We start from the raw sequence: 27723 nt of genomic DNA on the forward strand, positions 1-27723 counted from the left end.
GGACATACCCAAATAATTCAGTTTAAGTGTCACCAGTATTTTGTGGTTATCCTGCATCCTTGATGTGATGTGAAGGGTACTACAGTTTTAAGCTGTTTTCCTCACCAAAACACACACTTTCAATTCAATCATGAGGAAAAAAAATCACATGAAGCCGACTGAGCAACATCCTCTAAAATATCTTATATATTGTCATCGAGACCAGTAAGGTCATTTAAAAACAAACGAACAAAACAAAACACAACAAAAACAGCCAGGATCAGGACCAACAACAAACATCCAGAGAGGAAATGGCAGAGATGGGACAGCTAATTGCAATTTGGCATGTTATCTGAATCCTGAGACAGAAACAGAACAACAATGGAAAGTTAAGTTGGTCAGTTCTCATCTGGTGCCACAGCTGAGCCCCTCATTTTAGCAAAGGTACATGACAACAACGGACACACCACAAAAGGAGACGAAATCTGGACAACAGGAAGTGTGTGTATTCATTTTGCTACTTCTCTGTATACCTAAAACTACACGGAAACAAGGCAGCTTGTTCAAAAGCACGTTGGGTTTTGACTATGACACCCTTGTTTGGGTTTCATCAGCTAAGGACCGCATGGTTTCTAAGCCAGAAAGACTCACTGTGCAGCCCCTTCCTCCGCATGTTAAGTATCTAGGACACCAAAAATAGATTTCAGTCCTTAGAGATGGCAAACCAAGACCTCTCTGTTCAGCCCAAACTGTTTCAAAAGCATAGATCAGCAAGACTGGAGATCTACATGGGAGATACTCATGAGACTGTTGTGGAGCTTGAGGGACAGGAAGAATACACCAGGGTCAAACGTAAACATGATTTATTTGTAATAAGGAGAAAAGAGTCAATCAAGTCTTAGAATTAAATATATTACAGTAAAATGTAACCAAAATTGTTGTCATATCAAATTGTATTGTCTACTGTTTTCTAAAAGGCACAAAAGATTGCAATGTTAAGGAACTAAGAGAATAATAATCACACAACAATGAAACTAGATCTAACCCATACAATGCAACGAAAGAAGCAAACACCGCAGTGGTAGCTGCTCCTACCCTTTCCTTAGTGTTCGGAAGCCGATGCACGTACCAGGAAAGAACAAGATTCAAAATACTTTAACTTGGGAACATCTAGACATACTCAGTCTTTAAAAGTAGGAAGCTTTTTTTTTTTTTTTTTTTTTTTTTTTTGCCAAATTGAGATCCAATTATGAAGTCCATTGATCATGAACAAGCAGTTTTAGGGTGACCATCGTATCATGACATCTGTTAAAGCTAGGAGAGCAATACTGGAAGAGAAATGTGAATTCACAAAGTTTTCTATGGATTGTCTTTAAGAAATTTAGCAAACTGTCATCATGTCAGTGTTATCCAGTCTGATGCATATGTATGGTAAACACTAAATACATTTTGCCAGTATATGTATGCTTAGTTATATTTTCCATGCTCTGGATTAATAAGGAGTAAGCTAGTCTTCAGAGCTCAATCCTCAAGAATAAATAAAACTTGTAAGTACGTGAAACTTCCGGAAAAAAAATCTTATATGGTATCAACATTAGCACGTAGCCATCTAAATAAAATGTAGACCTTTATTTCATATGTGAAAATTGATAAGAGAAGAACAAAGGAAAACAATGTCAGAGTGTCCAGCTCTAGTCCTGAGCAAATATGTGAAGTCATTGAAAATCAAAGATGGCTTTGGACAGAGTGATATATAAAAATCTTCACTGCTGTAGACTCCTGTCATCTGAGACTCTGAGATTGTGGATAATGCACTAAAATAAGGGCCACTTTTGCTCTGGTTGGATTTTTGTTACCCAGTATCACAAGCTTCTGTGAAGAGAATCTATTCTCTACTTTTGTTGTTGTTTTCAAGAAGCCTATTACAGCCATTTAAAGATGTACTTATTTGTCTTTGGTGTGGCTGCATGAATATCTGTGTAAGCCATACGTGCAGAGCCTATAGAGGTCAAAAGAGGACACTGGACACGCACTTAGCTGGAGTTACACATGGCTGTGAGCCACAATGTGGGTGCTGGAATTGAACTCAGGTCCTCTGAGTGAAGGGTGAGTATTCTTTACCACAAACCCCTCTTCTTACTGGGTGGCATGTTTGGAAGTTCCTTGTCTCATAATGTCATATCAGAGCTTACCCTTTTTCTTTTTAAATTTTATTTTACTGCTTTTTATTTACATTTTCCTTCTCTCGTTTTTACCCCTAGACGTTCTTTGCATATATATTATGGCTTCTAGTTTAGTGCTTTGCTATGTTTTTATGGGATTCCTAAGTGTATGATCAAGTGGGTATATGGTTTTGTGCCTTCTTTTGGGCTCTTTTCCATCTGTTGTTGATGGTGAGCTTTTTTATTTGTTTTGTTTTGTTTTGTTTTATCCTATTCTCATATGTTGGTTCTTATTTTATCTGATTTTATCTTATTTATTTTATGATTATCTACTAGACTCCTGTTTATCTTCTAAGGAGAGACTGAAAGGGGGTGGATCCAGATGAACATGAAGGTGGCAAGAAACTGGGAGGGATAGAGGAGAGGGAACTGTAGTCAGGAGGGAAAAAATCTATTTTCAAATAAAGGAAAAAATAATGAACATCAGCTTTGTCTAAATTAGAAACCTCAAAGGTCAACACGATAGATGTTCTCAGGACAAGTAAGTGTTGAACAAAATCTCAAAAACTCCTGAGCAAAATAAAAACCAAACAAGATAAGAAAAAATGCGTAGCAGGGAAGCTTGCTTTTTCTAGAAAATAAAAAGGCTGAAATTGTTTCACAACAGGAAAAAAATAAAATCAGAGCTGGTTCACATCCTTATTTTTGTATTAAAATATACGCAGAAAGGGAGATAATTCTGTATTTGTACATTTTTAAAGCCTGGAGTCAGCACTTGTGAAGTGTCTACACTTGTGGAGTACTTTAGAAAGTGGAGGCAAACATATATTCTGGGGCGACACTGCTCTTTTCAAATCCATCTTTGTATTTGATTCCCACACTGGCATAATGAATAGTGTCACTGCTGGTTAAGACTTAAAACAGCTGCATTTCTAATTTTGGAAGATTATGATAGATTTTTATATGGGCTGCATGTTAAAAGCAAGCAAGTGGCATGCCAACCACGGGGAGAGTGCTGGGCAGACAGTGGCATGGCTGAGACACTGCGCACCAATCATGGAACATCAAAAACAGGGTATTTGGCAGCTTTTCAAGTGATGAACCATCTTTTAGCTCAAGCAAAAATAATTCACTCCTATGCAGCCTTCAGAGAGTCCTACAATGCGCCTCTGCTGACATGGGCAGCTGCAATGACTCCATTTAATAGTGTGTACAATTTTTCCTTTCCTTCTCTAAATTCTCCTGTCAAGTGTGGAGGCGGAGGGGTGCAAGCATGCATTTGTGTTTCTATCTCTCTGTCTGTCATACTCTTGTCTGTCTACGTATCAGGCATAGAAAGAGAGGGATAGACAAATAGAGAAATCATATTCTATAATTTTTCCTAGAATACATGAATTACCACTGCACTGGAATAATTCAATAAATGTTCTAACATGTTGTTATAGTTTAAGAAACAATCTATACACATAATACCATGCAATTACATTGAATAATACTAATCTATGAAAACAAAGACAATCCTTTTCAAAAATTGTATTTGGAATTATAATATAAAAATTTCCCTAAATTCAGATTTATCGTCCTGAAAAAATATCAGTGATTAAAAACAATTTCTCTTCAAAACTGTATCTCTTCATATATTCTAATGAAAGTGCTAGGATTCAGAAATTTAATTAAAATTTGTATTTTCTAACTGATAATATCCATTGACTGTACCACTGACATCCGTTTACAATGCATAGCTTTTAAACTATCATACATTACAATATGTATTCAGGAAAAATTTGAGACATCATGATACAAAGCCATTCAAAAACCATGTAAGTATTCTTCACATCACAGCACGCTGCTGTGTGTTAGGTGGCTGTACTGTCACCATAGAAAATCTTCAATTAAGGCAAGGAAACTCTGTCATTAAAACACTAAAGAATTTCCCAAGTGCTACATAGAAAGAAAACAGAGGCATCACAGAGTTAAAATCAGGCACTTAGAGTACAAGGCTTTGCTGTTAATATGGTATATTCTCTGTGAAACATAATAGACTAAAAAAAAACTAAGTAAACCTGGAGTAATTAAAGATAATGTCAGATATATAGAATTGGTCTACTACATTGACTTGTAGATACAAAAGTGTTCCATAGGCTCAGAATTTGAGAAGTCTTAAGAATAGCATTTCTCATCTGCTTTGAAGAGTCCTATGGGTAATTAGGCCTGTAAATGTCCTAATAAAAGGAAATTAGAGGCTAAAGTAGGAGGAGAATTCTTTCAGGAGACTTCATAAATAACTATGTATTTTTGTGCTTTCACCTGTCACATTCCTCAATGTGCCATATCGAAGACACTGCAGGCAAACCGTATCTGCATGGTGTGTATATGGGCGGGGTATGGTTAGGCTGTGATCTTTGGGGATATCTTGTGTTCCTACAGCTGTTCTGCCTAATGGAACTGATTTCTTTTGGTGAAAATGGCAACTGTTATCTATGCGTGTGCTGAAACATTAAAGGGTACCTAGTATGACTTAGAAACTTAATTTCTATTTTACTTAATTTCAAGGCAATACAGATAGCTAGGTACAGTTAGTGGTTCCCACAATAAACTGTCTATGAGAGCAGTGGTTGGACTGCACGTCTCTCAGTCAATTGTCACATCAGAATTTCATCTTTTCTTAAAGATGGATGAAATAACAATCCAAGTACTGTCATTCTCTAGTTTAAACTGAGATCACAAGAACCGTTTCTGCCCAATACAGTGGAAAAGTAATTTTTTTTTTTACTATGCTTTAACTTGAAATTAGAAAAGACCCTTATTATCTTGTTATAGAAGGAATCCAGGGAATCCCTATTTATGGAACACTGTTGTCAAAAACAGTTTTAATAGCATGGGTAAATTGTGCAATTCACCTATTTCTGTGCTTCTGACATGAAAAGATTTCATTTTTAACATGGAATGTGGATTTGTTTTGGAAAAGCAACTCCCCCCAAATCACTTGAAAGTGCTAAATTAGATAAACTAATAAGACTCGGGGTAAAAGGACATAGCTCACTGAGACAGCGTCACACAGAGAAGGCTTGTTGCCTGTGGCTTATAAAGCATAATTTTTGAAAACACAAAAAGAAAAGCCATTATAGTTTCTAGAAAAATTCTAAGTGTGCAAAGTCCTCTGCAACACTGTTGTATCACCAAGCATTCTAACATGGTAAGCTTTAAATATACCAGACTATGAAATGTAAGTCTGAGAAGAAAACGTTAAGAACTTCTGGCTACAGGGTGACCAAAGAATACAAGAGCAAGCCGAGTGTGTGTAGTTCTCATGGATCTAGCAAATGAAATACTGTCCTTATTTAGTGCAAAAATGGATGAAAGGGAAAAGAAGCCGCCGACACTCTAATTCTTGGCTTGTATCTCTTGTCAGACGGTGAAGAAATAAGCCTGAGGCTGGTTCTGTGCGAACAGATGAGCTTGCCACGTTCTCCTAAAACCATGGCATGTACACTGACCGAGATCTATGGAGATCTGGACTCTAGTGCACATGACTCAACTTTTCCTGTCAGCCTTGCCAGCTGACCCTGAAGCAGACAACTGCACTGCTATAAGGAATGAAGGCACAGAGATCTGGTCTGGGGAGCAGAAGGATAGTGAGAGCAATGTGAAAGGAGAGCCAGAACCTTGAGGCATCAGACTCCCCCATTCTTACGGGGGGGGGGCTCAAAATCTAAGTCTAAAGCCAGCCCCAGGGCCACCAAGAATAGTACCACCATGGACACGGGGAGCCTGTGGGTTAATAAGCTGAGGAAGCCACATAAGTTTAGCTGGGAGGTGGAACGAAAAGTAAAATAATATTGATATAAAGATGACAGAAGAGGCAATACTGCTGCATAAGCTATACTCATGAGAACTGTCGCTAAAAGCTGCTGCGGTGTGCAGTTTTGTTTTCTCCGGTTTCTATTGCCAGTATGTAACCAAGCTCTGGAAATATAATTTGGGGAAACCATTGATAAGTATAAAAGTCCATCATGTTCTGATTAGTCCTTCTGTGTCCTGAGTTTGAGATCCATTGCTAAGCTGCTTCAAGGCTTATCTGTTCCTGTCACTCACCTAGGAGCCTGATGCCATGTTGTAATGCACCCGGATCTTACCTCTCTCTGTCTCTTCATGTAGGCACTGTGTCATCTTTGTACAACTTAGTGAGGATGAATACACTATGATAATATAAACTATATTCAGATAAATTTTATTGAAGAATATTATAATAATTGTTCTCATTAATTATCATTGATAATTTTGTAAAGTGACTAATTAGGAAAGAACATTGGTTACATACAGGAGTTGATACTTCCTTTGGTTTTAAGAATCCACCTGGGGGGTACATGATGATTTATTCCCAAATTCATATAACATGTAATCCCACACTTGCAGATACTGGCACGTTATTGTAACTGAAACTGGACCAAAAAAAAAAAAAAAAAAAAACCTCTGTTAATTTAGGGTACTTCTGTCAAATTTAGTCACAAATAAATATACGCTGAGTACTAAGCCCAGGTCTTTTACAACCTTACCTTCTCAGTGTTACAACTTGGAAAGTGCTACCCTTGTTTAATTTTGATTTCTGAAAGTAAATACAACTTCCTCTGTATAGTGTAGCATCAGTAGTGAGCTGGCATGCTGCTCTCAAGAGCTGTTTCATGTCATGGGTATTTTAGAGAGTGGTGAAGCCAAGCAACAGACTATATCTATGACATGTATATGACATGATGCCATGGAAATCAATCATTTATATTCTCTAAAAAGAAATAAAAAGATGTCTACAATGTTACCATGTAAGTTTCTTGGGAGTATGTATTAGTCACCCTTGGGATAGAAACAGAGTCACTACGTCATGATTTTAGTTTTGGTCAGGGGTATGAAGTTGTAGGGGACCCTGGCTAAGCAGTTGCAACATTATCCTATTTAATAAGTATTTTTTAAACTCACTATTTAACTCAGGCTGCCTCAAACTTGTGGCAATCCTCCTGCCTCAGCCACCTGTATTCAGCAACATCCCTGTATAGGCAAGAGCCTTCAGCTCTTGCACTAAGCAGACTGTAGTCTGAGTAGCTGTTTTAAAGGTTAAATTTTTTTCCTTGTGAGTGATAAGGTCATAATGGGAATCGATCCTGAAATCTCACTTCTGGGCTCATTTCAGTGCTTCCTGGAAATATAAACTTATCTAACTGGAGAGGAAAATTTTCACACAATCCTCCAGGATTTCAGCTATTGGTTCCAAATGACTTACCATAGGTAACTAGTGTGCTCAGTGTAGAGCACTGAGGGTCAGACTCCAGCACGGTTCTATGTTCAGCATGGTGTGGGCAGTTAGATTGTCTCCAATGGCTCTGTTACCCTGAGTCATCAGGAACCCAGCAATGCACTTTAGATAATCTACCGTTTCAAGGGCATGCGGTCTAACAGCAAGGGTTTTCTTTCTCATAATTTTCCTTTGTGTATAGGGAGGTGTCGTTTCGTTGGTTTTTATGTTATTGTAGTCTTTGTTCCAGTCTCTGGGAGTATGTGGTATGTATGTACATTTGTGCAAGCATATAGTGGCCAGAGGTCAATGTTAGGCGTCCTCCTCAATCACTTCTCCTAGTTTCCTGAGATGTGGTTTCTCACCTAACAACAAGCACCATGCCTGCCCAGATCTGGCTTCATAAATGCATCATACCACGAACAGCTTTTTCCATGTGGACTGAGGGACCTGATCTCAGGTCTCATGCTTACGTGATAGGCATTTTACTAAATAAGCCATCTCCCCAGACACTTCCTCTCCATTTTTTAAATGTTAAGATTCATGTACTATGTGCAAAGAGAAAGACATGCCTTTAGCATAAAGATTAGATGCCTGTTTTCTGAACAATCATTTCATGGATATATCCCAGAGGAGTATAGGACAGCAGAAAAAAAGGCCTGGTAGGTGCTCCAGGGAGAATAAAACCACCCAGTAATGGAGTGAACTTGGCTTAGAAATTTGGAAAGTGTGGCTTCACAGTTGTACCAAAGTTTTGATGAATCTTATAAGAATAAAAAAAAAATACCTTGCTTAAGCTATCATTCCTCAGAGGTATCAGAGATGGTGTCTTAGGAATGTCTACTTGGAGGTTGCAAAGAGAAAAGAATATTTCAGCTAGCATTTATTTCACCCTTTAAGGTAAGGATATTCTTGAGTGCTTCACATGTTTACAAGTTGGTTATATTTTCGTAACAACCTACAGTGTAGGCTGCTGCAATTTCACAGATGAGGAAATCATGACTCATTAAATGACTTGATGAGGATGTTGGTACCAAAAAACAGACAAAGGCATGAGTCCATATGGTTTCACTCTGAGAACTACTCAATAGTTGTGCATTGCACTTTATCTACAAGCAAGGAAAAAAACCCTTAGACTCCAATTCATATTAGTGTGTGTGATATTTTAGCTACATAGTTAACTTGAAATACCCATACCTCAGAGGCATTAAAAACTGTACCAATCATAAAGGAAACCACTGGTACTCTATTTCCATGAAATCGGTTCTTCCTCACTCAAGCAGGACCTGAATCTTTTGGCCACTATATTCATTAATGTGCAAGGACATTACAAGGGATGGGAAAGGGAATGCTGGCACTCTCAGGTGGCTGCAGCTCTCCTCAGAGTCCTCTCAGCTTTTCTTTCTCTTGCATCAACAACTTCCAAATTATTTTTACAACTCTTTAATTTTATGTATTACACATGGTCCTCTCCACCTCCATTTCAGCTCCTGCGTCACTAAGACTAAGCCCAAAGCACCTTCTCACAGAATGGGCACTGACTTTATAATGAAGCTTTTGAAGATGAGGAGCAAATAAATACATATGGAAAAAAGCAGCTTTCCATAAGAGTGAAAATAAAACAAAAGCTATTATGAAGATATAAAAAGTTTAAAAGAAAAAAAGTTCAAAGGAATTGATTTCAAGCTGATTGCATATATGGAAGTGTTATACTTCTTGACTAATCCTGATGTAAGTATCTATACGACGCATTTACACAACATGCATATGCGCAAACACAGGAGCATGCACACACACACACACACACACACACACACACACACACACACACAAATTACTAGAGGTGAAGACTAAAATAAATATACAAAGAGATCCGAGTTATATAAATACAGTCTTGTAATAATATGCTTTGCTATGGCTCAATAATCAGGCTTCTATAACAATCTACCATGAAGAACACTGTAAATAAATCCCATGACCATTACTTCATAGTTATGTACCAAACACATGAACCTGGACGTGACCTTTGACTTTGCTAAAAGAAACATCCATGTGCAATGTTTCCTGCCTCAAAACATGGGATATAAAGTTAGTCCATTTCTTAAGATAGAACAATTGCCCGAGTCAGGGTTGTGTCCTAGAGCACCGTGGTGCAGCTACTCATTTTTTTCTTCTTCCTAACCCAGTCTATCCACTTCTGAGCAATGTTTTCCTGGCCACTGTGTCAAAGTGTACTAGTTATAGAAGTCATGAGTTTCAAACAGATAGGAAGAAGAAGCCAAATGCATGATCCAGCAACAGCCTGGTCGCTATGGACACTTTAAGAAGTTTGGGGACGATAAAAGCCCTCAGAACTCACTGATGTGAGAAGAAACAAAAATAGTCTTCCTCAGAATTACATTTTCTCTAGATTTTCTCACATTTTTACTGAGATTTTAATGCTAGAAAATAATTCTGATAGTGAAACATTCAGTATAAAAAGATAACATTTTATGTATGCCTAAGGAACAGATTAAATTTAATTATGGGAAGAAAAAGGAAACAGGCCATTTAGGTAAACAAAATCTAACAGTAAAGCTATAGTCTTCGAGAGGAAAAATCCCCACAGTTTGTCTATGCTATGCAAATAATACTCAGACAGCAGCTGTGATGCTGGTGAAGCTGAACCTTAAGAATATTTTCATAACATGGTAACTGAAGCATAGCACAGCATTCATATCCACCTTGGATCAAGCAAAGGACATATGAGCCAAATACCTTCGTACCCATGGCCTGCAGTGTCCTAGAAAGTCTCATTTCTCTTCCTTAAATTGTACCTCCATGTAATCCTGGGTAATCCTGCCCAGAGAGCAGAACTGAAGGACAACAAGTTAGTGCTGCATCTGAAGGTCACAGGTGAGTGGAAAACATCTACATATCTACTACATCTGTCTGTCTGTCTGTCTGTTTTTATATATCTATGCATGTATGTATATGTAAATTTGAATATAATACATATATACATACCTGTATGAATATAACACATAGATACAAAAGTAAAATGGAGAGAAAAGGAAATCAAATTTAGAACCAAATTTTTAAAAGGAAGCTTCTCTGATTAAAGCTAAATAGGACACCAATCTATAAGTCTAGCTGAATACCATTAGGGGTTATTTTATTGTTACTTTTTTTTTTTTTTAACTCAGCAGTATTTTATTTTACCCTAGGTCTCTGGGCTATCTAGTCTCTGGTTCTTGGCCACCCAAGAAGTTCCAGATATGGGTTCCATCTTGTGTAGTAGATCTTAAGTAAAATAAGACATTGGTTAGTTACTCCCACTAGCTTTGTGCCACCGTTGCCCTACAATATTTTTCAAGTTGAACAATATCATAGAGCACAGGTTTTGTTTATGTTTCTCTTCTGGTAGCCTGCAGAGTTCCTCCCTTTATGAAAGACGCTGGAACATAGGGGTAAAAGTTTAAGGAAAAATACAGAGACCCACAGCCAGACATTGCACAAAGAACACAAAGCTCTAAAATCTCCATCAAATCCCTCCCCAAGATCTCTTGGAACCCCGTGAAAGAGGAGGCTGAAGGAATATGGAAACCAGAGGCAATAAAGGACAGTAGGAGAGCAAGATGCTCTAAATCAACTGACCAAAGCTCATAGGAACTCAGAGAGATTGAAGCAGCAAGCATAGGGCCTTTATGGGTATACACCAGTTCCTTTGTGTGCATATTACTGTAATGAGGTTCTGGAATTTTGGTTTCTTTAAAAAAAACACAGATAAATATTACAAGAATAGGTTTTCATTTTATTTATTTTTTTTTAATTAAATGCTTTGTTTTTTTTTTTTTTTATTAATTTATTCTTGTTACATCTCAATGTTTATCCCATCCCTTGTATCCTCCCATTCCTCCCCCCCCCCCATTTTCCCATTATTCCCCTCCCCTATGACTGTTCCTGAGGGGGATTACGTCCCCCTATATATTCTCATAGGGTATCAAGTCTCTTCTTGGCTACTTGCTGTCCTTCCTCTGAGTGCCACCAGGTCTCCCCCTCCAGGGGACATGGTCAAATGTGAGGCACCAGAGTATGTGAGAAAGTCATATCACACTCTCCACTCAACTGTGGAGAATATTCTGACCATTGGCTAGATCTGGGAAGGGGTTTAAAGTTTACCTCCTGTATTGTCCTTGGCTGGTGCCTTAGTTTGAGCGGGACCCCTGGGCCCAAATCTGCCTATCATATTGTTCTACTTGTAGATTTCTAGGACCCTCTGGATCCTTTTATTTTGCTGTTCTCCCATGCGTCTCTCATTTAGAGTCCCAATAGGATAACTGTGGAGAATATTCTGACCATAGGTTTTCATTTTAATCCCAAGTGTGGGGATATGGAGCTCCTTTGGACTTTCCACATCAGCTGACTATGATTTGCCTCATGCTCTAGCAGAGGCATGGTTTTTGACAGCTGCAAATAGTTTCTGCAACTGTGTGACATTTGGAATTCTGGGAACTTTTCACAGCGTATATAAACTCTAGGGCCCAGAGAGTTGAGGTTGGTGGTTGGTGGTCATTCGGGGCGGGGGGGGGGGGCGTGGTAGTGGCGGTGGTAGTTACGTTTTGTTAGTAGTTGTGCTTAAAGAAGAAATGGGAATAAAGAAATTTGATTCAGAAATCTCTCTCTCCCCCTCCCTCCCTCCCTCCCTCCCTGCCTCCCTCCCTCCCTTCCTCCATGCTTATTTATCTTCTATCTAGTGACAGGGGGTGAAGTTAGAAGAGGGAATAAAGGGTAGAAAAGAGAGAAGGCCACAAAGTAGTAAAGACCAGCTACATGCAAAGAAAAACTAAGAAGAAAGAAATTAGATTCAGGAGCCCTATCTCATTCTCCCCTCTCCCCTTCTTTCTCTTCTATCTAAGGATAGGGGATGAAACCTAGGAGATAAAGGGTGGAAAAGAGATCAACCAACAAAATAGCAAAGAAGAAAAAATAGGTTAAAGGATCTCTCCTCTCTCTCTCTCTCTCTCTCTCTCTCTCTCTTTCACTCTCCCTCCCTCTCCTTTCTTTCTCTCCTATCTAGTGATAGGAGGTGAAACCAGAGGGATAAAGGTTGGGAAAGAAAGAATCTACAAAGGAGCAACGATGGGCTACATATTATAGTTTCCAGTTTAGTATTTTCAAGGGACTCCTATATGTGTGAATGAGCGAGTCTCTGATTATTGTGTCTGCTCTTCGGGCCCTCTTCTGTTGGTTTGCCTTGTCCAAATTTGATGTGATGGCTTTTGTTTTGTCTTATATTTTATTTTGTTATGTTTTATTGCTAAAAGAATAGGAAAAATTAAAACTTGGAGGGGGGGGTTATGTCCTGATGTATGCCTGGCTGTTACTATCCAAAAAATAAACTCAGAAAACAGAATGCTTTATTTGCAGAGCAGTCTGGCTGCAGGTTTAACATGGATTTTGTCAAGAACACATGCAGCAAACAATTTCTCTGAATAATTTGTCTTAGCTAGCCTCCTGCCTCCAGAATAAGAACACTTGGAAAACTACTTCTAAATGGTAAGGTACAGGAAGCAAATGCCAGAAAACCACAGAGATGGGAGACATGGGGAAGAACATGACTGCATGTAAATTTAATTAAAAACATCATCAAAGCTTTTGCTTAATACTTTCATCTAGCAATGGTTCTTTTCATAAAGAGGAGAAAATGATTTCTTTTGTTAAGTAAAAACCTTATTTTGTGATGACAGGCTGTCCAATGCCAGTGAGGCAAACAAGGATTAGCAGAGACAAAAGGTGAGTGGAAGTGAGACAAAACAAACTAAAGAAACAGATACCGGGAATGAAGACAGGACATCCATCGACAAAGGCAGATCAGGCAAAGAACTCCAAGAAACAAAGTCTAGAAAATCTGAAGCTAGTGGATTTCCTATAGCCAAAGGGACAGCAGGCAACAAAAGTCAGAGAGCGGAGGAGGAGCCATGTAATCCCAGCTTCTCAAGGGGGACTCCATTTTTAAATATAAACAATAAAAACCTGGACATAGATATGATCTCTGCCTCAGTTACCCATCATTGCGAGGACTTGTGTGGCAGCTGTTCATGCATGCTACATTTTAGTGTTAAATTCACACACTTTTCTTTATTGATCGGCACAGTACTAACAGTGATACCTTTACAATTTAAGGCACAAATACAAATATGGGCAGAGAGAAACACAGCACTCCTCAGTGAATGAGTGAACCAGTACCATAGGTATGGTGGGACCTAATCTATCTCTACTGCTTTTGGTCTTGGCATTCCATACCAAATCAAATGCCCTTTCTACTATGTTTTATTGGATACTAGATGTTTCGGAACCTGCTGGGTACCTCAACATCACTACTGAGATAACTGTGCTGTTGTCCATGTCATTCAAATCACTAAATATAATGAATGTGTCAATGTGGGTGTGAGTATGGGATGAGTAGTGTCTTAGATGTTGGGATTAAAGCATGCAGCAGGAATATATAATAGAGTCCTAACTATGAAATAGGTCAAAAAATTTTTTTGAAATCATCTCCTTTATGTAGGCAAATCTGATAGGAAACTACTCACATTGGCCTTGAACTCATGTCTCTGCCTGACAGTGCTGGGATCACAGATGTATGCCTCCAGATTAGCAGTATATCATATATGCTTTACTTTACTTAATAACCTATGCCCAAGGATCTAGAGACATCGATCAGAATCTCACCTGACAGGACCACTTCAATAAGGTCACCCTCCTGGATATCACTTGCCGTTTTCACCAGCTGAAGGATGTTTTCCGAGGTAGGATCATGACGGAAAAGGAGGATCTTATCATATAATCCATAGAAGCCACATTCGGGGAACTGAAAATGCAATACAATAGTTTAGATGTCAAAATCTTCCTAAATATTTTGTCTTAAAAGAAAAATAAAATAAATATCAGGGCACAAATGTAAGCTAATTAGAAAAAGCACACATATTCGTAACATTCAATTTAATATAAATAAATGTTAGACTCAATATTCAAAGATTTCTTTAGTAGGAGAGAAGCAGTGTCTCATCAGGCCAGTAATGAATGACCAAGTAGTTTTCTAATTAACAGTCAAAGAAACAGAAATATAATTCAAAGAAGTTTCTATAGTAACATGACTAAGGACTGTACTAGGCATACTAGGTGGTATGGGGATAAGAATGCATTTTTCTCAGCTTATTAAAATTCTGTTACACATAAGTTGACATTTCGGCAAAAAACAAAAACCAAAAAAAAAAAAAAAACAAATCCCCACAACGTCATTCTGCTTTGACATACTCAAGAAAAGATATGACTTAAGGAAGCTAAACATACTGTGGGCACAAAAGTGAGATGTACGTCCTCTGACTCATGACGGAAGCAGGCTAGAAAACCAGGACAAAGCACCTCTCCTTCGCTCTCCTCCCTGTGCTCCTTGCTTTGCTTGAGGCTATGGGACCCAGGATGCATGAGTGCTATGGAAAAGGGCTGTCTGACCCAGCATGAGGGGTTTCCGCTAAGCCAATGAGCTCCTGATATGACTGAAGCTCTGGCATGCAGAGAGTTCTACTGGCACACGGCTTGCTCATGGGTTTCCTGATTGCTGCTATCTTGCCAGTGTCAAGCTTGGTCACCTGGTGGGGACAGTCACGAAGCAGGGAAGGAGAAGATTCTGGAATTGGTGTTGGATCTCACATCCAGGACAGTATATGTAATAGAAGAGCAGAGGCCCATGCCTGGAGTCCCACCACTTTGGAACGAGAGGAAGGGAAAATGGAGAATTAGGGGTTCCAGGCAAGCCTGTATTACACACTGAGTTCCAGGCCAGCCCAGGCATTCTACTGTAATAAATGTCCAGAATCTAATATATTCTGAGGAAAAATGTAGCATATTATGAATCCCTCTTTTTCTTATTCATAAAATTAAGGCCTTCATTCATGTGAGCTATTTTGTATAAATTAAAAATAAATATATTCAGAACATTCTGGGCTTTTAGAAGTCTATGTTGATGACAAGGCTTAAAACTACTTCTGCATGTCTCTTAGACTTTCCTAAAATAAGCACAGCAGCTGAAATGATGTCACTACTTCCACTGTGCTAATTAAGAAGGAAAAAGTACTTCACTTTTTAAAAACATCTTCAATAATATCATCATAGCAGTAGAGAACAAAGAGAAAACGGAAATGCCACTTTCCTCAGCATTAAAAGCAATGGACAACAATTATTCTACAGAATCTACTTCCTTGAAGAATAGTGCACACTATAGAAAATGTATACAAGCACATAGATTTGTTTTAATGAACACCAGTACCCATGTAAACAGAACCATAATCAAGCAGTGAAGAATGGTCACTGGCCCCAGAAGCCTGCTCTTTCCTCTGTTGTCCTCTCCATCCCCTGTCCACACAATCTAATCATGGGTACAGATCTGTCCCTACAGAAAAGCTCTTGTCGTCCAGTACCACTTATAGGAGATTACACAGGATGCTCTAGAGATGTTTTCACCTTGTTGCTTCCTTTGCTAGTCATGTTACTGGGATTCATTCATATACACTGCATGGATATTATTTATTTGTATTTCACTAAATGGATCTAGCATAATTGTCCATTCACCCACAAAGGGATATCGGTTTTTCCCCTAATTTGTGGCTGTTACAAATAAAAAGTTTACGAACATTTTTGTACAAGTGTTTTAGTGGGCATAGCTCTCATCTCATGTGGGTAAAAACCTAGGAGTACTACTGCTGGTTCTCAAGATGAGTGTGTGGGGGTGTAGGTGTCCATCTTCACACCAGTGTCACACTAGATTTATAACTATCATAGCTCTTTGCTAAACAATAACTCTTCTTTCAAGAACCTTGCAAGTTAATTTTGGTAATTATATATTGTATTAAATTATGTTGCTCATAACCCATGTGTTTTTAAGACTCATCTCAATTTCTGAACACATATAAATATTGTTTTTATGATTTTTCAGTGATTCTACTTAGACTTATTTGTGGAGAATTACAATGCACATCCAGGGACTTACTATTAGGAGCCAAATACAGCTCTATACAATAGGTCCATTTTAATTTTTTGAATAATATTTTGCAGTTATATACACATTTTTCTTAGATACATTTAGTAAGTTTATCTCTAAATATTAAATATTTTATAATACCATAAATATTAACAGTATGAAAAACATAATAAAATTCAAACGTATTGGAAAAGGTATAACATAAACAAAATAGGATAAATAAACATACATATCTATGCATATACATGTAACTGTATATGTAAATGGATGTAGCAAAATTGCCCATATATATTTTTTTTTGAGCCAAAGCTTAGCACATGATATATGTATCTACAGATTTACTGATGATGAATTGATAGATACTTAATAATAGATGATGATAGATAGACAATAGATACATAGATGGATCATACATACATACATACATACATACACTGATAGATTAATGAATACAGATGGTCAAAAAAAAAAAAAAGAAGAAGAAGAAGAAAGTCAGCTACTGCTCAAATCACAGCCACAACCTAGAACAGTTCCACCACTCTAAAATCTCCCTATGTGTAGGGAAAGAGGTCAACCATTACATTGACAACTGATTCTCCAAGCCCTTAGAAACTGCCTTTTATCTCTGTAATTTGGCCTTTTCAAGGAAGTAACTTTAACTGGGGCCATGATTAACAAATTTTCAATTAAAATAAAAGGGTCACAAAAAAGCCACAAAAGTTATAAATCTGGGACAGGGGCTGAATGGGAAAAGAGAGCTAATAGTGATTGATGAGAGAGAGAGAGAGAGAGAGAGAGAGAGAGAGAGAGAGAGAGAGAGAGAGAGAGAGAGAGAGAGAGAAGGGAGTAATGCATTATGGACATATATAAAATTATTATACTTTTAAAGAAAAAAATTTTAAATGAAAGCCAAAAGCCAATCACATAAAATTAAACACTAAAAATAAGACAAATGTTCTAGAAAAGTTTCTATTACTGTAATAAATATTTTGACTAAAAGCAACTTGTGAAGCAAAGAGTGTCTGTTGTTTGGGTCTTGCTTATTGGTTATATTCCATCATCAGGAAGTTCAGGGCAGGAAGAGAACTCCCAGAGGAATGTGGCTTACTGACACTTGCTTGCCACTTGCTTATCTGATTTACTCAAAAAAAAAAAAAAAAAACAGGACCGTCAGCCCAGAGGTGGTACCACCTCGGTGAACTGGACACTTCCACATCAGTCATTAATTAAGAAAATGCCCTAATGAAAATGAAAGAATGGACTTGCTAGCCAGAGCAAGAGAGAGTAGACAAAGAAAAAGAGCAAGCTTCCTTCTTCCACAATCTTTGTATAGGTTGCCTGGAGAAGATGTAGATCAAATTAAGGGATCTTCTACCTCTGAAGATCTGGATTAGAGGTGTATCTTCCCACTTCAAAGACTCTGGATTAAGAGTGTGTCTTCCCCCTGTACAGATATGTATTCAATCTATCAGCTCTATTTCTTTAGAGAGGCCCGACTAATACAGATGCCTGGTGACCACTTACTGAATGTTTAATTAATAAATAAATATGTGCCATTTGCTAGAAAAAAAAAAAAAGAAAATGCCCTATGGATTTGCACACATCTGGAAATCTGATAGAGACCTTTTCTCCCTGAGGTTCCTCTTCCCAGATAACTTCAGATCTTTCCAAGTTGAAAAAAGAAATTAGCCAGTACAATTGACCCCTTGTTAAACTGACACACAAACACATCATTATTCAATTATAACCATTCTTATTTGTCCCAAAGAATTCATGTTAATATAAAGATCACAGTATAAAATATAACTTCAAAAATCACACACTCTTTAAAACTTCAAACACTTTCAGATTCAGTGTACTTAAAATATCTCTTAATTGTAGAATCTTGTAAAATCAAAGTAAGTCACATACTTTCTATTATAAAAACAAGAACCAGGACACAGCTACAATTATATCAAAGTAAAGGCAAATTTCCAGTAGTGTAAAAAGTCCAGAGTTCAGTATCTGGAAATCACAATATTTGAGGCAGTCTCAACATAGGGCCATCTGTTCACAAGGATCCACTGTTCCTCAAATATGTTTAGTAATCCATGACGACCACTTGGTACCCCACCCAGAGTCTGAAACAGAACCCTGTTGAGGCTGGAAGTGGACAACCAGTTGGAAATGAGTATTAGTCACTCATATCTTGGTGTGTCCACACTGGGATGAGAGGAGTTCAACTTCAGAAGTGTTTCTTAAGTGACTAACTCGAGAGATTTAACAGCAAGTTGACCCACAGTTCAAGACAAAGAGGACAGATAGAAAATGAAGAGATACACTTGTAAATAATTAAAAATAATCATGTAACACATAGCAAAAAACATAAATTTTGTCAATTTAAATGTTAAAATGTACTTCGTATTTAATATACATTTTAATTGCTCATAAATTAAATAGTTTTTCACAGGAGACTCGTACAATTTCTAAATACTCAGAAATTCCTGTCTTCGTGTTCTTTATTCCTAGTTCTCTTAAGGTCCAATCCTATGATGGGTAAGTTTTGAGATCTTCTAAAGTGTTTTAAAGCCCAAAATATAACTAATCCTTTAAAATAGTACTTGCTGAAAAACGAAGAGAAAACCCACATAGGCATTCTTTTTTGTGGAGTGGCAAATTCAACATATATCAAGTGGATTAGGTTTTTTGCCCTCATTGACCATGCAGCTCATGATTTTTCTATTGCTTCTATAAATTAATGAGAAAGAAGAATGAAATTTTATATACTTGAAATTTATCTTCTAAATTCCTTTTAAATATTATAGTTTTTTATTAAAACATTTTGAAGCACAGTTGTGAAGTACAGATACCTGGAAGCCTGTTAGGTGTTTTAGAATATTTTTACTTTAAATATCTCCAAATACCTATCTTTGTGTCTCATAGTGTGTCCTGTTTAAGTGATCATTTTATATTTCATATAATTAATGTGTGCTTTCCTTCCTTCTCTCATCCTTTAAATCTCTCATTCTTTATATTTTGATTTCTTTATATGACATAATGCAAGTGTTACTTGTTGGGGAAAAAATCCAATTTAATTGGGTTGTTATCATTTAAAATTAATTTATTCATAATTAAGGTGACTACTTTTCTCCTGTTTCTCCCTATGTTCTCTTTGTTCTTTTTTCTTGTTTTTTTCCTCCTGTTAGTTTTTTTTGCATTCTATAAGAGTCTTTCAATATTTACTTTCCTGATATTCCTAGCAGCTACACTTTCATGTACAGTTATAGGAGCACACTTAACATCCAACCCAAGGATCACACACTGTAGGTTTGGTGTCCACTCTTGCCTCATGTTATTTTGCCATTTCAAAATACCTAAATATATTAGCAATACCAAAATAAAATTTTAACCATTTTGTTTAAAATATTTGCCTTTAAAATAAAAGATGACTTTATGGTTGGTTATTATTTTACTGTTTATTAACCCTTATGTCATTATGAAGACTGAAATTTTCACATGATTTCATTTCTTAAAACCTTGAAGAACTTTAGAAAGATACATTAGTTGCAGTGCTACATATTGATAATTTTATTACCTTAATGTGTTCCAGTATCTCATGATTTTTTTAAGGAACGCATAAATGTTAGTACATTTGTTGCTACCATATAAGACTTCTACCCGTGTACATTGCATTTGTCACTTTTTTATTGCTGTGATAACCCACCATGACCAAGGCAACTAACAGAAGCAGGAGTTTATATCGGCTTACGGTTCCAGAGGAGTAAGAGTCCACCGCCATCACAGCAGAGAAACACAGCAGCAGGGAGGCATGGCAAGAGCTCCATCTTGTCTCCAACTTCAAAGAAAAAGCAAGGAGCCTGGCCTGACAATGGCTTCTGAAAGGTCACAGCCCAACCCAGGACAAAGTTCTTCCAAGAAGGCCACACCTTCTATACTGACCTAATGGCATACCAGCTGGGAAATAAGTAACTATCCAAGGAAATGAGAGACACTTCATTTAAACTTCCACATATATATTATGGGAGATTCAGATTACAGTAAGCATGCTTATCTCCTCAAGCACGTGTCCTTTCTTTTTGAAATGCACAATGCAGTATGCAGGGTTCACTTATGTGGGCTTTCTCTTATCTATCACTTGGCACTGACTGAATGATGCTTGGTCATTTTCCTCTCCCTCGCCTTTCCCCAGACTTGCAACAAGCATCAATCTCTCAACTTCTGTGTTTTCTGATGGAGTATACAAATGAGCTCTTATAGTAAAGTCTTTCCATGTCTATTTCACCTTAGACAGTGATCTCCACTTCTATTTACATTGTTGCAAATGGCAAGATTTGGCCCCTTTGTGGCTATCTACTCACTTACTTTGGAAACACCACCTTGTTTCTATTCATTGATTGGTTTACGGGGATGTACACTGTTTCCATTTCTTGGCTACTATGAAGTGTTCACTGTAGTTCTGATTTTCATTGCTCTGAATATTAGAGATGCTGTGTGGGTTTTTTTTTCTTTGTATTCCTGTTGATAATTTGAATGCCTTTTTAAAAAATTATGTCTACTGCTCATTTTTATAAAGTTTTTTTCTTTTGCTTTTGAGTTTCTTGAGTTTGTTACATATATTTGGATACTAATTTTGTCAGTGGTATAGTTAGCAGATCTCTCCCAATTTGTATAATGTCATTTTACTTTGTTGATTATTTCACTTTCTCCACAGCTCCTTTTTATTTGAGATAATACAATCTGTTCATATTTCTTCCTTTTCCTTCCTGTGCTTTGGAGTCTTACCCAGAACGGCTTTGCCTATTCCAGTGTCCTGAAATGTTTCCTCACATTCTTTCTGTAGTTTCATAGATTTGGGCCTCACATTTTAGTGTTTAATTTAACTTGTGTTACTTTTTAATGGCTAAGAAACTCATTTCTGGCTTCAATCCCCAACAAATGGATATCCAGACTGGCACTTGACCTACTATTCAGCTTGCTCTTTAGTAGAGTTTTGTCCTCCCTGTTCCCTCCCTGCAGCAGACACCTATTCTTTCTGTATTCTTTTTCTCTCCCTCCCCTGTACTCAGACATACACCACAAACAAATTTTTAAATTAAAATTTTAAGAAAATACAGGCCATAACTAATTGTATGTATCCCATTGCTCTGTGGTTCCCAAATATAGGTGACTGATTCTTACTCATGAAAGAAGCGGGGAAAAAACCTCAAAGCAGTCAGCACTTAGGCTATGGTAAGAAAATGCTACAAAGCTGAAGGGTTGTAAAATAGCAAATTGAATGAATTAAATTGTACAATGCTCTAAAGGTCAGTTTGAATTGTCAATTTGACATAACCTAGAACCACCTGGGAAGAGGTTACCAGCGAGTGATTTTCTAGAAGCGGTTGGCCATGGGCATGTCTGTCAGGGACTGCCTCGAGCGGTTGGCCATTGGCATGTCTGTCAGGGACTGCCTTGATTGCTTTGAGATAGTAAGACCTGCCTGTGGTGGGCAGCACCATTCTCTGGCATTTGGTCCTCAGTTGTGTAATATTAGAAAAAAAAAAGTAAAATGGGCTGAGCATTAACCATGCCTGCAATTGTTTCTCTCTCTATTCTTCACTGTGGATGTTGACAAGCTGCTTCAAGTTCCAGCCCTGACGTCCCCCCAGTGATGTACTGTGACCAGGAAGTACAAGTTGAAAAAAAAACTTCCTTTATTCCTTAAAGTTAATTTTGTTGGGGGTATTTTATCACAGCAATAGAAACAAAATTTGGACAAAGGCAAGACTGATGCTCTGCCAGTGAGACTGTTGGTGGAGGAGTCAGTTGAAAGAGCTGACAAAGATGGGCAAATCACCCTTTCTGCACAGCACACCCTGGACCACATGTGTCAGACCTTCTTCAAATCAGGTGTATGTTCCACCCTATTCGGGCACATTGCTGACATTTTAATGCCACAATCCAATTCTGTGCAGTGCCTCTTCATCAAATTGTGGACACGATGTCGAAAGTAATCAGTTCACAGAGCTCAAATGATTCACAGTCTAACTATTGTCTTAAGGTGACTTAATGAATTTTTAGAAGATAGAATACTAGTAATAATGTGTCACAAATATGAAAGATATTGTTAAAAGACTCAAGGCTTAAGATGAAAAGAGTAAAAACGTTCATGTTTTTACTAAGAATAATGTGTACAGTGTGTGACGGCCTGTAGGGTGACTTCCTCCCAGCATGTTTAGTGCAACACAGCATGTTCTCTCTTCCGGCCCACTAGAACAGGTTATAGAGCTCAGAGGAGAACTGGACATGGAGGTCTACCCTTTCAAGACAGCTGACAACTCTGAAGGTTCTTTCTTGTTTTTTAAAATATATTTTCTTTTCTTTACGAAGAGGAAAAGATATGCATAATCCCTTTTAACTATAAAAGGCTTTTCTTTTATGTGACATTATGTTCTGCTTGAATAGAGCCTATATACAATAAGACTTTCAAAAGCATATTTTAAAACGATGTCTGGGAGGTAAGGAATGGAATAACAACGCTGACAACTGGAGGAGAGCATATTGGGGGAAAACACTCTGGGAACGACATTCCCTAATTTGGTCATAATCATCTGTTTTCATGCGAAGGTGTGTGAGCTTTGAAATCTGAAAACCCTCATTATAAACTAAACAGGCTTTCAAAAGGCTCGGAGGCTTGTAGACTCCACTGGAGCTTATGACACGATCAGCTCGGTGTTTCTCCAGGCTCCGTCGTTGTGAGCACAGACATCTGAGACAAGTGACTCCCAGCTTTTTTCCAAGTTTGCCTCTGAGAAAACTAGCCACTGAGAAAATATGACCAACAACCCCAGCACTGGTCTTAAGCTCTTTAATCCTGACCTGTGCTGTAAACCCCTCCATTACTGTATGTGTCATTTGGCATGTGTGACCACAGAGCACAATTTACTGTTACATTTCACTATAAATTCGTGGCTGGCTAGACAATGTGTTCCAGAGGAGGATAAATATGTGTTTTAATGAGTTACTGAAATGTGATCTGGCCAAAGGGAAATCCAGGGAACAATGGTGCGTTTTGTTGTTGGTTTTTTTTACAGAGGAGGCCAATCAGAGAGGCGAGAAACAAGCAGTCCTAGACATACACTCATTCACCAACTCAGTGGAGTGAGAGAAAGGGTATGGGTTCAATTAGGAAATGAAAATGCCTTGCCAGTTTAGGTTTAATAAAAGGTGGGGATTTGATAAAGTCCTGGAGGTAAAATATTGTGCTCAGCAATGATGATATCAGTTGAATCCCACAGCATTCTAGGGGATCACAAGTCTTGTATCACTTCACACTTCCTGCTCACCATCTCGGGGTATGACTGATCTTTTTTAATTATCACAGCTTAAAAGGGGGCTTAATACCTTGGACAGAATAGTGGCCATGATTTTCTAGCACCAGAAAGACTCAAAAACTCAATGACTAACTGCTTAAGAAAGAGTGTCTAAGGTCCCTCAACTCCCCTGGTAGAGTTATACCAGATAGTTCCAGAGGGAATGGAGATGCTATGAAGCAGCTGGTCCTCAGGTCACCTAGACCAACTGAGAAAACCAAAGCAGCCACTCATCATTCTGGTATACTAATGGAGAAACAACAAATAGTTTCTTTTTTAAAACAGAGCAACTGTGCTGCTCTTACGTGATTTGTGTCCTTAAAAGGAATCACGTGGACGTGATCACACACTGTGACCACTCAGCTGTGTGACCAGTGTCCAAATGACCACAGAAAATTCAAAACATTTCTCCTTACTCATTCTACCCTGCGTCCTCCCTTCCTCCCCGTTTGTGCCCCGCCCTCATTCCCTGATCCCTCTCCCAAGTTGAATCCACCTTTAAGAGAATGCCTCTCATTATGTTCTACTTGTAGGTTTCTAGGACACTCTGGATCCTTATACTTTGCTATTCTCCCATGCTTCTCTCATTTAGAGTCCCAATAGGATGTCCTCCCCTCTGTCCCAGTTTCCTGGTAAGTGAAGGCTTTCGTGGGACATGCCCCTTGGGCTACTATGCAGATATAAGTCAGTATATACCATTTGAGTCTTTCTGCTTCTGGGTTAACTCATTATGATCATTTCTAGCTCAATCCACTTATCCACAAATTTTGGGAATTCCTTGTTTTTAATAGCTGAGTAATATTCCATAGTGTATATGTACCACAGTTTCTTTATCCATTCTTCTACTGATGGACACTTAGGCTGTTTCCATGTTCTGGCTATTATGAATAAGGCTGCTATGAACATGGTTGAGCAAATTTTCTTGTTGTGTGCTGGAGCATCTTCTGGGTATATTCCAAGGAGTGGAATAGCTGGGTCTTGAGGAAGCCCTATTCCCATTTTTCTGAGATAGCACCAGATAGATTTCCAAAGTGGCTGTACTAGTTTGCCTTCCCACCAGCAATGAAGGAGTGTTCCTCTCTCCCCACATCCCCGCCAGCATGTGGTGTCACTTGAATTTTTGATCTTAGCCATTCTGATGGGTGTAAGATGGAATCTCAGAGTTGTTTTGATTTGCATTTCCCTGATGACTAAGGAGGTTGAGCATTTCTGTAGGTGTTTCTCAGCCAATTGATATTCCTCTGTTGAGAATTCTCTGTTTAGCCTCTACCTTCGCCTTGTGACAAACCGAAACAGAGATTCTTGGTAGAATCACTCATGTCTCTGAAATACAGACTTAGGATGATACATACAATAACTGTTTGCACAAAATAGTTTTAAACACTTTTGAAAATGTCAGATAAATGGCACACACCGTGGCTGACATAACCAGAGCTGGAAAGATAGCTCAGTCATTTCTTATCACACAAATGTGAGGATCTGAGCTGGGATTCCCAGAACCTAAACAAAATGTTGGAAATAGTGGTGCATTGTAAGCCCAACAGTGAGTTCGAGGTAGGGACAGAAGTATAGAAGGTCAGCCATTTAGCCTTATGCATAAGCTCAGGGCTCAGTAAGAAATGATCTTAAAAACAAAGCCGACTGCATCTGATGACACAAGGCTGTATGCATGTATATGTACACTTGTGCACACACATGCACCCATACCCAAGAGGAAGATTTGTTATGCATTTACCATGCCATGACAAACCTCAGCTACGTTAGCTGCAGAGCCACAAAGACTTGCAGCACCCAATGCACTAAGCAATTCACTTTGCTGTTTTCTAGGCTACTGTACAGGCTTCCAATACATAGAGAACGCTGGCAAAGCATCATACACTGGCCTTCCCTTTGCAGCTTCTTCTCTCACACCAGCACCTGCACTCTGCAAGGCCAATGGTGCCTTTGTTCAGGGGTGGCTAACACCAGGTGTCTATCAACTCTAGCAATCTTCAAGGCTCAAATTTAGAAGCAGAGCTCACTTGAGCTAGTCCCCTCTTCACTGTTTGGTAAAAATTAAACAGAAACTTCCTTTCCAGTAAAAACAAGGCCTTAATTTATCCCACACTTGCATTCCTGCTGTTGGACCTAGAATATGATCCGTGGCCTCACTTCTTGTCAAGATTTATTTCAAATATCAATTTTAAAAGAATCATTTTATTTAATATTTTTTAATTTGGATTTTTTTTAAGTTTTAAAGAGGGGGTTACTATAGCTTAGGAGGGAGGGAAGAGAAAGTGCAGAGCTCCTGTATAGTAGTGGCAGCCCAGAAAATGGTACCATTGAGCTGATAATCAAGGGAGGTACTGGGTTACTTTGGCTCTTTACATTAAATGTGTATTATAGTAATAAGTACATAGACAGAGAAATAAAAGGATAACTAAAAGAGAAAAAATATCTTCCAAGAAAGACAAGCCATCTAAATCATTAGAAATTAAAGTTTCTATTAGAATTGAAATGGCAAGCTGGCTATCAGATTCTAAATCAGTTATAGTTACAAACGTACAAAATGCCTAACTTAGTTAATTTTTTCAAGAATGAAACAACTCTGAATTCTTCCTTAAGCATACATAAATATTGATACTTGTGCCAAACACTGTTATGGGATTCTAATAAACCACATCCCTATCTAATCGCAGCAGATGGTCGATGTGACTCACTGGGATGCTTAATTGGGAGCTTAAATTTTTCTGCTATTTTAATATCAATAATGTAACTTACTAAAAAAAAGTACAAAAACAATAAGAAAAAAACTAAAAGAATTATTAATCCCAAAGCAGTAATTCTAGAGATACACAGCCTAGAGGTAGTTTAAACCATTGTTTTGTTTTATGTAGTTTTTAAGATTTAAAATAAATGTTACATCAAGCAATTATAGGTGCTAATAACTAATGAGAGCCTCACAATTGTGGTGTAAAAACACGTCTACATTATGTCTTGACAGACATCGAGCATCTGAGAGCTATCAAGCCCTCGTAGATGCTCTAAGATTACTCACAATAATAATTAGGTGTGTGGATGTGTGGCTTGGAAATGAAAACAGGTGTACATGATTCTTTTTGTCTGCCTCTGAAGGGAACCTCCACTCTCATACTGTAGTGCTTTCATACTTCAGAGAGCTTCACTGACTTCTGAGCGCAAACAATGGATAGTGTACTGGACAAAACGGAAGATTCCAACAGCAGTGCAAAAGGCCCACCCGATGTAGAGCTTTAGTGAAAAAAATAAAACTTGCAGTGATTCTGTTTTGTATTACCATTTTAGAGATGAGTCGGGTGATGCCCAGAAAATAAAGAGTGCATGGTAAGGTACTAACACTAGATAGTTACAAAACAAACAAGCAAGAGGCTAGTAACCCCATCTCCTCAACTGGACTCTTCCATCCTTAGGAGGAGAGTAAGGATGCTCCTTTTAAAGAAGAGAGCCTGCAGAGTGCTCAGTAACCAGTGCACAGTGGTTTAAACCTGAAATCCCGAAGGGCTTTTCTTGGCCAGAAAACCTATGGTTATAGGTTGTGAAAACTGAATAAAACCTATATAAGTTACTTAATAGACCTGCAGCAACTGGTTCCTGATAATTTATACTTCTTACTAATAGTTCTCTAAAATGATGTTGGCAATTAGGCCACCAGATAAATGCCAGATGACTGCAGGATGAAGAGCTAATGGCTTGGGGTTCTTATGACCAAAAAAAAAAAAAAAAAACGCAAAACCCCACAAAAAAGCCAGTGTGCTTCTAACCTGGGACTCACTCTGGCAGCGCTCATTTTCCCAACAGTTTCTCTAGGTCTGCTGTGTTCCTGGTGACAATATAGCCACTGGTGTACCTATCAGGTTATTCTTTTTCTCCACAATAGATATGGGCTTTATTTGAAACAGAGAAGTG

At 38.1% G+C, this 27723-nt stretch overlaps 1 protein-coding gene across 4 annotated transcripts in view; it reads right to left on the reverse strand.

The window, feature by feature from the left end:
• Prkd1 (protein kinase D1) overlaps positions 1-27723 on the reverse strand; it is a 350980-nt gene that overhangs the window by 169455 nt on the left and 153802 nt on the right. For all 4 annotated transcript variants that reach the window (XM_051145700.1, XM_051145716.1, XM_051145725.1 and 1 more), the window contains exon 2: positions 14140-14278. In XM_051145700.1, the coding sequence (XP_051001657.1) occupies positions 14140-14278 (139 nt within the window). The remainder of the gene's footprint in view (positions 1-14139; positions 14279-27723) is intronic.

The sequence above is a fragment of the Acomys russatus genome, chromosome 1, assembly GCF_903995435.1.
Source record: "Acomys russatus chromosome 1, mAcoRus1.1, whole genome shotgun sequence".
In the NCBI taxonomy this organism is placed as follows: domain Eukaryota; kingdom Metazoa; phylum Chordata; class Mammalia; order Rodentia; family Muridae; genus Acomys; species Acomys russatus.